The sequence below is a fragment of the Spermophilus citellus genome (genome assembly GCF_964194105.1).
Source record: "Spermophilus citellus genome assembly, chromosome: 11".
In the NCBI taxonomy this organism is placed as follows: Eukaryota; Metazoa; Chordata; class Mammalia; order Rodentia; family Sciuridae; genus Spermophilus; species Spermophilus citellus.
Genome location: NC_138192.1, coordinates 61,995,529 through 62,008,313, shown reverse-complemented (window position 1 = coordinate 62,008,313; position 12,785 = coordinate 61,995,529). Strand labels below are relative to the sequence as shown.

The 12,785-nt window shown below is 34.9% G+C and overlaps 1 protein-coding gene across 1 annotated transcript in view; it reads left to right on the top strand.

Moving 5' to 3' along the window:
• Positions 1 to 12,785, top strand: part of ACVR1C (activin A receptor type 1C) — an 85,986-nt gene that overhangs the window by 55,131 nt on the left and 18,070 nt on the right. Inside the window, exons 3-7 of the mRNA XM_081260652.1 lie at positions 538 to 777; positions 5,171 to 5,401; positions 8,076 to 8,243; positions 9,208 to 9,364; positions 11,270 to 11,394. Of these exons, the coding sequence (XP_081116778.1) occupies positions 538 to 777; positions 5,171 to 5,401; positions 8,076 to 8,243; positions 9,208 to 9,364; positions 11,270 to 11,394 (921 nt within the window). The remainder of the gene's footprint in view (positions 1 to 537; positions 778 to 5,170; positions 5,402 to 8,075; positions 8,244 to 9,207; positions 9,365 to 11,269; positions 11,395 to 12,785) is intronic.

Here is a 12,785-nt window from a genome sequence, read left to right as displayed (position 1 = left end):
ACTTATCCCTTCTTACCTTTGTGTTACATCTCTCTGTGCTTAGTTGTGTGTGTGAGGAGAACATATGCACAGGAGAGCAGAGATTTGGCTCTTTACTCACCATTGTATCTGCAGCACCTGGAATAGTGGCAACACATTTGCAAGTGCTGGCTTATTATTTGTGGCATGCGTGAATAAATGAATGTGCTCTAAGAATGGGCTGCTGAATAATAGGGAGGGAATGATAAACATAAAGGTGTCAAATGCTTTGAAGTTTTAAACTTAAATGCTAATGGTTTTCCCTGGTCCCAATTCTGCCTCCCATCATTACTGACAACTATTCTCTGCAGCAGTCTAATCTTAACTCCCTTTCCAGGTCTTTGCTTGTATCAAAAAATAAAATCTTTGATAACAAACATAAGTGCATACTGTGTAGCTGCATAGCCTATGTATGGAATTTTGGTGTTTGCCTTTCCAGTTTCTAAAATATTTAAAATGGGTTGCCTTATTGTTGTATTCTCTCTCTCTTTATTATTATTATTATTATTTTAACTGCAGCATCACCAAATGCCCCAAGACTTGGACCCATGGAGCTGACCATTGTTATTACTATACCCATTTGCCTCCTGTCCATAGCTGCCATGCTGACAGTATGGGCATGCCAAGGCCGACAGTGCACGTACAGAAAGACAAAGAGACAGAATGTGGAGGAGCCACTCTCTGAGTGCAATCTGGTAAATGCTGGAAAAACCCTTAAAGATCTGATTTATGATGTGACTGCTTCTGGATCTGGCTCTGGTATGTGTCCATTGTCCATATTTTATAAGAAAACTCTTATTTAGAAATAAAAGATTTTTAAACAAAAAAATTCCCAAATATGAATTCCATCATCTAAAATGCTTGATGATGAGCTCTGGTATAAAGGAGCTTTTGGCATTAAATGAAGAAAAACTCTGTCCTAGCCCCAAAGCTTTCCCAATTGTCTTTTGTGCTTTATGTGTTCAGATTCTCATTTTCATGTTCTTTCAGAATTCATTTCTAAAGCAAGAAATCAATTTCTCTTCTCTCTTTCCTACCCTCTTCCCATATGGTGAATAATAATCACTATTTCATTCCTGGTACTGTCTTATGGACACAGTAGAGTTACGGTTATCATATTTAAGGCAAAGGAGTCCTGGGAAAAAGAAGTTAGTTATGCACAGTAGTGTTCTTTGAGACTTCTGCTTATGGATATGAAGGTCTTCAGAATCTGTAGGCACCCCCTAGAACGTGTGTGTGAAGTTAATAGGGAGCTCACCTGGAGTTAAATCAGCAGTATGTTCTGAAAGCATAGTAATGGGAGATTAAAGGGAGCGGCATAGGATTCCTGAGCGGCATAGGATAACCTGATGCTTCAGGTTATATGACAACTTTTTTCCTCTTAAATGGACTCCAGAACCCCTGGTGAAACAATTTAAAGTGCTAGTTGGTCTTATGGTCTAAATGAGTCTTTCTCATTGCACAAAGCATTTGAGGGTGATGTAGCAGATTTTCCCCATAGTAACAAACTCCCTAAAATCATAGGGCTTTTCCTCCTTTCACATTTAATTTAAGAAATCCTGCCAGTATTCATCTTACAGAAATATGAGCAAGGGTGAATCCAGAAGAGCCAGATGACCAGAAGTCTCTACATCCCTTCTAACTTTGGGAGGATCATTAAGATTACTACCCCAGCAGATTTTGAGGAACTCACTGCCAATGGCCTTTTGGAGCATCTAGGCAGGTATAATTAATGGAAGCAGGTGACAACATCCATGTGAGCATCCATATTTAGCACAGAGGTGCCTTGGATTTATTGGAAAAGAAAAGCATGATTATGGCATCCAGAGAGCAAGGATATTTTTACTGATTCTGGGAATAAGATTACCTGCCCACACCTGACCAAGGTCTAAATGTTTACATTATCACTGTACAAATTAAGTAGCATGTTTTCAAGGGAGGAAATTTTGAAAGAAAATCTTGAAAATGGAAAGTTTATTAAGCTGGAATCCAAATGAAATTATTGGATAGAAAGGCTGACATTCTTTCTTTAAAAGGAACACTCGTTAGGATTCTATATTCTTTCCTTCTGTCAATATTACATTTATTTTGAGGCCCACTATGTTCAGTTTTATGAAACTGGCAATGTTTTAAGCAGAGCAGTCTGATTTGTGCCCAATGTCTCAAAACTTTAGCAATTTCTTAGCAAAATACAAATGATTAGATAATCATCTATTTAATCTCCACTCAAACATTTCAGTTTATCTGAAGATGTTGGGTAGAAATTTTGTTTTGGAGCTACTGTTTAACCATGACTGAAGTATTTTCTTTCAAATAAAAATAATATAATTAAAAACTGGAGATTGGATATCTAGTTTAAGAAAGTAGTCATGAGCCAGGGCATAAAATTAAAAAAAATTCTTTTTTTTTTTTTTTTTGTGGTGTCTTTAAATCTAGATCTCTATTTATTGACTTCCGGACTTTCTCCTTTTAGATTCTTGTAAGATATCTTGTGCAAATAAAGGAAGTGAATATACCCAAGCACAAATGATTTCTTTAAAAGCCAATTGAAGAAGTTTTAGGCATTTTTGTTTTAATTTTTAACCAAAGCCAGTTGCATATGTTTGGCAGTGACCACTGGCTAAAAGTAGCTGATAGTGTCTCTGCCTTTGATAATCAGAGACTGGGTCTACCCACTGCAAAACTTCTGCCATTAGAGACCCCTGCTTCATAGGGAGATTCGGCAGTTCTGCTTCATCTCTGCTTTTCTTAATTGATCAGTGATTTTAAATGCGAGGCAGCTTTGTCAGCTGTTAAGAAACAAAAATTGTGCAGCTTGTCTCTGACCTGATAGACAAATTTTGAAGAGGTATATAATATCTGCAAGACAGAAAAATGTAATGATGTTTTATTGAATCATCTTTGAGAGTAGATTGTGTCTCAGGTGGATTCTAAGAAACTAGGTAGGTTGCTTCTTCTCTTTTGGTGTAACAGTTCTGAAGGATGGTGACATAGGAAGGCATCAGCTTCTATAGTCTCTCTAAGAAGATTAAAATGAATTTACAGTGAGAGCCTAGGTTCTTCAAGGGATATTTCTAGGTGCGTAATACGAGAACCGCTCAGATACATTTTAGTAGCTGCTTTGAAAGATAGGGAGTCAACTTTAGTTTTACTATCTCAAACTCATTGCCATGCTGAACACCTTATATGATGTTGTCTTTGTCTCTGGTCTGCACCACGGATCATGTGTTTTATCAATCACAATATGAAAGCACTGGCTTATCAAATTCCTCATCCATTTGTTATTGTGGTGTTAGTGGTGATTCTGTGTGTGACAGTGAGGGGAAGCAGATATTGAGGTTGGGATTCCTCTCATAATTGTTACTTTCACTTTCAGTGGGTGTTCAAATAGTAAAATTGACTGCAACCTACAAAACCAGCCCTTAGCATTTGCTGCTAGATGTCTTTCCAAGGGGAAGGACTGCAGCCAGCCATGTCCACTGGATGACAAGACAGCAGCATGGGCGGAGACCAGTGTTTAGTTCCAGGTCTGCCCCCTCAGCAGCTGAGTCCTGGGCAGCAGTGTGATTACGGTTGGGCCCTTGTTTTCTCATCTCCAAATAATAAGTTTGAACCAGATAATTTCGAAACAACTTTCTGACTTTGGGGCTTTGTGACTAATTGTTGAGACTCATGACAGTGAATTTCTTGTTTGTGCCTAATTATCCACAGTGGGTGGTACTCATGAAGATGAGACCATCTGAATACAGAGAGGTTAATTTTTGGAGCAGGGGCTGAATCCCCCAGGAGTTGCAGGGTTGTTGCACCCCAGAGATCCAAGGAAAGTGATAATGACTAAACTCACTCTCCAGACTGCATTCATCTTCTAGCCTTTTAAACTATTTCCCCCATGATCATAAAAGTAATAAACATCCATTGTAGAAATCATTAAAATGTAAAAAATAAGAAAGAAGAATATCACAATTCAATCTGATTCCACCAAATATAAACAACAATCTTAACATCTAGCATATTTCCTTTTCAGTCTCCCTTCCGTGCATATTTTTTAAAAGCTAGATACATGCATTTATATGGATACAATTTAATATGTTATTTTCATTTAACAGTATAGCAAAAGTAGCTTCCCATATCATTAGGAATACCTCTTAATAAGCAGCATCAGTATTATGGGTTCTAAGAAATCCATGCTGAGATGAATATAATAATGGCTAACCATTATTGAGCATGTAATATGCCAAATACTGTTCTAGGTGCTTAACATTCTTAAAAATTCTTATATTAGCCCCATCAAATAGATAATATTGTTATGTGCCATTTTTTAGAGAAAGAAGCTGAAGTTCACAGAGGCTCAATAACTTGCCCAGCCCATGGTAGCCAGGTATTGCAGTTAAAGTTTGAATCCAGGTCTTTCTGATCTGAGCTTATACTCCCTGCATTATATTTCACAATTTTTTTCTATTACCTGATACTTTTCCTTATTGTTTCCTAGAAATAATAATGATGTATTCAACATTTTTACATACATTTTAATGCACATTGAATTAAACTGTAGGATAAAATTGTAGAGGTGGAGTTATTAGTTCAAAGAATATAACTATGGTACACAGTCAGAATATATTTTCTTGAAAATTTTTTATTCCATAGAAAATACATTTTTTAGTGTAACATCATTATCTCACTTGACTATCTCAATTTATTTACTAATTTTAGTTTGGTTTGAAAAAATTCATAAAGAATTATTTTGTTTGCCCAGTTGTGCTAGGAACCATGTATTTTATTTTAGATATAACAAAATATTTTTTCCTTTGGGTAATAAGTAACCTGACTGGCTTTGATGGACAATTCAGAGAGATTTGTAGCAATTCTTGGAAACCATATTATTTGCAGCATCAAGCTATGTTCAAAACTATATTTGTAAATGGAAGAGAGATTCATATGTATAATTTAGAGTACTTTTTTGAGCTTGCTTTGACAAGTTTGATATAATGGTGCTTATTTCTTCAAAATTTGTAAACTTATTAAAGTGCTGAAATATTTGCTTTTTGTGTGAAAATGGTGGTCACCAGGCAGTTCTTTTCTGATATTTGTTTTTAATGATGGATTCCACGTTTTTTTTTTTTTTTTTTTTTTTTTTTTTTTTTTTTTTGGTTAGGTTTGCCTCTCTTGGTTCAAAGAACAATTGCAAGGACCATTGTACTTCAGGAAATAGTAGGAAAAGGAAGATTTGGAGAGGTGTGGCATGGACGATGGTGTGGGGAAGATGTGGCTGTGAAAATATTCTCCTCCAGAGATGAAAGATCTTGGTTTCGTGAGGCGGAAATTTATCAGACAGTTATGCTACGGCACGAAAACATCCTTGGTTTTATTGCTGCGGACAACAAAGGTATTTTCAATCTAATTGGGTTTAGCAAGTAAAAATTTTCAATCTATTATCAGGTGGGAATAAATAATCTTTCTGTTTAAATGAAATATAAGTGAAAGTCTGGTTTATTTATTGAGGAAAATAAATCTTTCTTCTTGTTTTTATAAATAAATGTATATAACAACACAATATTGTAGGACAAGGAAGTGATATGCAATCATGATGCTGCAATAGCCAGGTCAATGTTGCAAATATTTGATGTCTGGTGTTGGGGAGGAACTAACCATCCAAAGCAGAAACCTCCACTGCCCAGTCCTGGGGATCCCTGCCTTGCTAAGTTTCATTTCTTTTGTGTTTGCTACCTTATGGAGGCATCTCAGAAGGTGGGAGCATTTAGGCATATAGAGCAAAGGAATATCTTTGGGAGTTATGAATAACAGTTATTTACCAACCAGGATGGAAATAATTCAATAACAGGTCTAGACATACCAATGAATGCTAGCTGAATATTTACCTTTTCTAGGACTGTATTCTTCTGTATAACAGACTTTGTCTTCAGGACTCAAGTTTTCAGTGAACAGTACCTGTAGGTTTGTGTTAGAATGGTGGCAAGCAAGACAAGTTTAGTGAAATCTGGTAGTATTATATTGAACATGATTTATATCTTTTTTTGTATTTTTTATTAGTTATTCATGACAGTACAATGATCTTGAAAATTCATACATTTGAATCAAATGGGATATAATTTCTCATTTTTCTGATTGTACAGGTTGCAGAATCACATTGGTCATGCAGTAACCTATATACATACAGCAATAATAATGTCTATTTCATTCTGCTGCCATGATTTATATCTTGAAGTTTAACATTTACAAATGACAGTTTTTATTTTTTTAATTCACCCGAACAAAATATAGCATCAGTTTTCTAATATTTAAAAACAGTACTTTAAAATATTGCATATATGTGTGATTAATCGGTGGCAGGGTATAAAGTTTATGGATTACCTAGTCTGTCTTTCTTCTTTCTGCAAAGCTCTGACTCATTTAACTATTCAACAAGGGAAAATGGGAAACAAAACTGAGCAAAACTTGATTCAGTTCATGTTTAAGTTATAACTCTAATGAGTAGTACTCATGAAGGATTTTGACACACAGTTATAATCACATAACAAAGGGGTTAAAACAAATTATCTCTGGATGTCAGGCATCCACCATTGCCTGTGAACATTGAAAACCTATGATTATTTTGACCTAATATAAACCTGATCATGAAAGTATTCTTTTAATTACATATCAAAAGAGAGGCTTAGCATTTATTGTGTATTTTGGCTAAAATTCGTTTGCAGATGATTTGTCATTTCTGATTTGCTAGGGAGAGACAGAAAAGCCAAGATGAGATTAAAAAAAGTTCTTTTCAAGTTCTTAACTACATATACTTTGAAATTATATCCAGGTTTTTGAAAATGAAACATTTCTTGTTCATCTATTAAGAACACTTTTCCCTCACTTGAGTTGAACTGTTGGTTAGATGAATTAGAGTGATATCCGTTCAGTAGTGACTGTAGTTATATGGTTCATTTTGAATTTTAATCATGATGTTTACTGGAATATGAAACAATATGCACAAGAGAGATCATCCTTATTTTCTCGTTTATCTGGTCTGTCATACCTTTCTTGTTAATCACTTTGTACCCAATAACAGATGGTCTCTAATATCACTTTAATCTTTATACATTCCTTTAGCTTTGCTACATTTTACAGTTTCATTCACTTTTTAGTCAAGTGTCTGACAAAGTCATTGAGGTAAGAAGGAGAGTGTGAGTAAGGGTGATTTTGTATGTGGCCAGTTCATTAGTGAGCTTTATCATGTAACATTGAATTTTTGTGTTCTTAGGAAATTTATTACTATTTGGGCTTGAAAATGAAATATTTTTGGGGGAAAAAGCAGCTTCTGTATGTAAAGCACCAAGTAAGAGAGGTTCTTAGCAAGTGTTCATTATAGATTCCTGAGTGTCAGAACTGGTCAGGATTGCCTAGGTTATTACAGATACTATTTAAAAAGTAAAGCTAATTCAAGGAACTCTAATACTTAAGGAAACGTTAGGTTAGTTTCTCATATGCTATAAGTCTTTTTAAAATAACCAGTACAAGCTTTTGCTTAAATGAAGTCAATTATTTTAAAATGCCTTGAAATTGCATTTACATAGGCTTTTGGGGAAAGCCATCAACTTCATATTTTGAAAGGTAAATAACATGGACAGTCTTAAAATGTTAGAGCTTTTATGATAGCAGTAATACTTTGTGTAAATTTGTTATAATTCTGATCTTTATTGCTACAATATTTCTTAAAAGCTTTGAGTAATTTATAAACACAACACAGAGCCTAAATGTTCCTCTCAATGGTCTCTGCAGTGATGTGGTTATTGTTGCCTGCAGGTTTTGATCAGAGGGAATAAGAAAGGAGTTGTTCATTTGTTAGATTCACTGTGTCACAACTTCCTGTTTCTATGGTGGGTCTGATATCAGCATCTTCAGTAGTTTATTGAGAAACTTTAGTAACTTGGACTACGAGCAGCCCTACTGAAAGGAATTAGCTTTGCTTTGTTAACAATTTTAAATACTGACATTTGGTAGAGGCTTTTGTCTTCTTTCTTCATATATATTTACAGCAACAAATTATGTCTTCTTGTTAGATAATGGAACGTGGACTCAACTTTGGCTTGTATCTGAGTATCATGAACAGGGCTCCTTATATGACTATTTGAATAGAAACATAGTAACAGTGGCTGGAATGATCAAGCTGGCCCTTTCAATAGCTAGTGGTCTGGCCCACCTTCATATGGAGATTTTTGGTACACAAGGTATGTATTTCCTTTCAATTTTTTTTTTCTCCTTGAATATGAGGATAGATAGCTAAGTTGTATGTTGTATTTTAGTATTTAGTTTAGAAAGTCATTCATCTAAACAGGCAATGTTCTCAAATTTGGACTCATGATCTCTTCATGCTCTTAAAATTATTGAAAACCCCCGATTTTTTTGATTTTAAGTTATATGTATTAATATTATCATAATAAAAATTAAAAATGAGAAATTTAAACATTTATTTGCTCAAAGTAGCAGTTATTAATCAATTAAATGTTGACATAAATAACAGTTTTAAATGTTACATCATTTTTTCTAATGCAAAAAACTAGTGAAAATAATGGTTTTACATATTTGCAAATCTCCTCAATGTCTAGATTTTTATAGCTGTTCTTTGTTAAAGTCTGTCCTTGTGTGTTATTTTGTCAGAGTAAAGAGAAGGTAGCATCACACAAGTTATGTAGTTAGAAAAGAGTCTCAAGTACCTCCAGGGATCTTTGGGTTACATTTGGGAACAGTTGGTATAGAATAAAACTTAAATTTGTTTTTTAAGAAAATATTTTCCATGTTCTTATGTTCACACAGTAATAGTAATTCTTTCCCAATTTTTTCAAAAAAATATTAGCGTCTACAATGTCACTTAGTGTTCTAAGTAATGAAGCCTGGTGATGAACAGGACAAAGCCACTGCCCTCATTCAGGTCATAGTTCAGGTGAGAACTGTCTGAGAGAGACAGACGCTAAGCATACACATCAACAGACAGGATAATTCAGGTACTAAGATCTAGGAAGAAAGCAAAATGGGCTGCTCTGATGAAGAAGAACTTGGAGTGCAGAATGGGTGGTCAAGGAAGACCTATCTGAGGAGGCAATATTTGAGTTAAGTCTTCAAAATAATCCTTCTTGGAGGGACTCAGTTTTCAGTAAAGAAAAAAAATGAATATGCTTTTCTTATGCTTCCTAGGTAAACCTGCTATTGCGCATCGAGATATAAAATCAAAGAATATCTTAGTGAAAAAAAGTGAGACTTGTGCCATAGCAGACTTAGGGTTGGCTGTGAAGCATGATTCAATACTGAACACTTTAGACATACCCCAGAATCCAAAAGTGGGAACCAAGAGGTAAGATGATTTCCAAAGCATACTAAGACTTATGATTGATCAAAAAAACAAACAAAACAAACAAGCAAACAAACAAAAAAACCAAACCTGAAAGCCTACAAAAAACCTGAAAGCTTAAAATACATGTATAGAAGGCACAAAGACTGCTGGGGAAACATTAGGCCCAAGAAAGTAAGCTGAGTCATTGAGAAGTCAGAGAAAACACAATTTGGCTTTTTTGCCTATATCGACAATAGCCATTTGGGTGCAGTCAGCCAGTGAAGAGAAATGGTGAAAGACATACAGATATATTATTTTTCATGTTTCACCTTCCAAGGATGTAAGAAAACAGTGCCCCTTAACAACGTGCATGGTCCCTCCAAAGCTTTATCCTTCATAAATAAACCAAAATTCAAGGCTAGTTCTACCTGTTCAGGTTCTAAAAAGCAGATAGAAAATCAATATATTGAAACATAGATAGGAACTCTATATAGTGCATAATTTTATGTGCTATTTTATTCCCTTAATATTTAAAGATACCATGTAACAATTTATGTATTGCCTATAGGGTACTTACCCTTAATTCTCCCAAAGTGATGTGTGTTAAGATAATAAGCTTGGAAAAATTTCCCACTTTTAAGGACAGAGTCCCTGAAATTAAGAACAAACATTTTGTAAATCTGTGAAATACCTCCTATGGATTAGGACAGGCTCAAGAGTAATGGGATTTCCGGTGGTTTTCTTGCTAAGGCCAGCAGGTGGCTATGTGGCCAGACTACTTCCATTTCCTTTATGAGTTTCAGGCCTTATGCTACTTTGACATAATTTCAGGGTTCTTGAACTTGAAAACAGCAACAATCAAGATATCTTCCTGGAGTTGTTCAAGGCCCTTCAGAGTTGAGAATTCCTAAACTGGTATAACTGGCCTCTTAGCCATATTTGAGATTTCAGGGTGGCACCTGTGAGTCCTTCCCTTGGTTTCCTGGGATGCTTTAATAAGGTTGCAGGAACACTTCAGTGCACTTTATTCAGAGCAGCCCTAAAGGACCTCTTTTCTTTTCCCCATAAAAAGAAAGCCTTAACTTTCTCATTAGACTGCCCTCACAATAGGGACCTAAGGGGAAGCTTGGATGGTGGATTCCTTCAGGGGAATCTAACTTTTTTTTTTTTTTTTAATTTCCTTTGCAATTTGGCTTATTTGTGGGAATTTCTTTCTTTTCTTTTCTCCTCCTCCTCTACTACTATTACTTCTTCTTCTTCTCCTTATCCTTCTTCTTCTCCTTCTCCTTCTTCTTCTTAATGCAAGTCTAGAGAATGTTAACAAACTTCACTGCACTTTTAAAAGAGCTAGGAGGTGTTGTATCCTGACTTCAATGTTCTGGGAAATCTCCAAAATGTCCCTAAGACAACCAGACTTAGGTCCCATAGACTAGTGATTGCTTCCATTCAGTCCTGTTTATAGAAGGCTACAGTTTTCTGGGCACAATATAGTGAAAATGTTCATTCAGAGAGGTGTCTGTGGCATGCTGCTTGGCTCTGAATGGAAGGCTTGGGCTCAGAGTGATGGTAAAACACTCTCTGCCCTCTAAGAGCTGCCCGAGGCAGCAAGCCATTGGTGGAGACTGAGCCCTATCTCTCTTGCTCACAGTATTTCCCTGAAACTTGTATTTTCCAGGTACTAGATACCTGGCACAGTTGCAATAAGACCAAATTAAATGACCTCCAGTTCTATTCAAAGTGTTTTTTAATTGTTGGCTAAGCTAATAACTGTATTATTTACATTTATCCTATATAGTGCCTCAGATCTACCTTTAACATTGATGTAAGCTATCTTAATTTATATTTTGTATCAGGGTTTATTAAAACTGTGCTTTATTGGACTGCTACAAAGTCATAGACAAAATTTGAAATGTGTATTTTTTTAAGGTATATGGCTCCAGAAATGCTTGATGACACAATGAATGTGAGTATTTTCGAGTCCTTCAAAAGAGCTGACATCTACTCGGTTGGTCTAGTTTACTGGGAAATAGCCCGAAGGTGTTCAGTTGGAGGTAAGATATTGATAATATTCTTTATGTTTGCCAATACTCAGTACTCTGAAATTAAGGTGTGACTTCCTAAGCACTATATTGAGTCATTTCTAAATAATTAAGAGAATAACATCTGGTGATTCCTTTCCAGTAAGAAAAATGAAGCACATTGAATATAATACTTTACATTGTAAGTACTTCTTACGATGTAAACAGTTCTGATAACTCTTATAATGATTTCTGTAATGATGCTCTGCAAGACAGTTGAAAGTTATATAGTTTTGTGTGTAGTGAGTTACTATCTTTATGTCTCAAGGAAGTTAAATGACTTGACATTAGACTTTTCTTGTTCTCTGTTTCCTCTGATACAAAGAATGTAGCAAGGTGAAGATAAAGGTGGGAGGTAGAGAAAAACAAACTTCCTGCCTCTATTGTTCCCAAGAGTTTAGAAATTAATAATGAGAGAAAGAAATTGTGTGTATGAAGCCCTACAAGTGCAGTCTGATGGAATTATTTTATCAGTGGAGAAAAATTAAATGCTTATAGCAATGGTTTAGAGTTTTCACTTTCATGTGAGATAGATATAGCATGAAGCCTTGGTTTAGCAACTCCCTGAATGTCAGACTAGCAAGTTTGTTAGTCTCACTTTCCTCATCTATAAAATGAGAAGAATGAAAGTGACCCTTGGGCTTTGAGGACTTAATGAACTGATTCATGTGCATGCTTCTTGTATGTAACCTAGTTATAGTAAAACTTCAATAAAAACTGTAATTATTAAACTACATTCATTTTTTGCATGTTGTATTGATGTCATTTTGTATTATATCAATCTCATTTTTAAAATGAGATTTATGAAAATCTTCTAAGGTTAAAATTATATTTAAATGAGAAAACACACTTTTTTATTCATAGATGAGATAGTAAAATATTCAGGAGTATGAAACTATTTATAGAAAGAGTAGAATTACAGTGGTGCAGAACATAAAAACCAAATTTGAATTAAAAAATTCCACATCTGCTGCTTGCTATCCGTGTGTGTTCTTGAACAAACCCATAATACCTTGACACAGTTTCTTCTTCTGTAGACTAGCAGTGATACAGTATGCTTTTTAGTTAGTAGTTTTGAGGGATACATTAAAATATATAAAGTGGTTAAGACAGTGCTTGGTACATATCAAGATATCTTGGATATTCATTATTTTTATAAAATTTTCATATTTTTGAGATTTGATTTTATGGTTTTGTCATTTAAATATTTTAAATAATAGAGCTATAGTTAATTTAAGACTTTATGAGAGTAATATTCTGATAATTAAGGTCACCTTTGTCTTTGGATTTGAGACTTGTAAACATCATCCTTCATGTGGACATATCCATATTCAACTTCTTCTGGTTGCTTCTCCAGAACATTC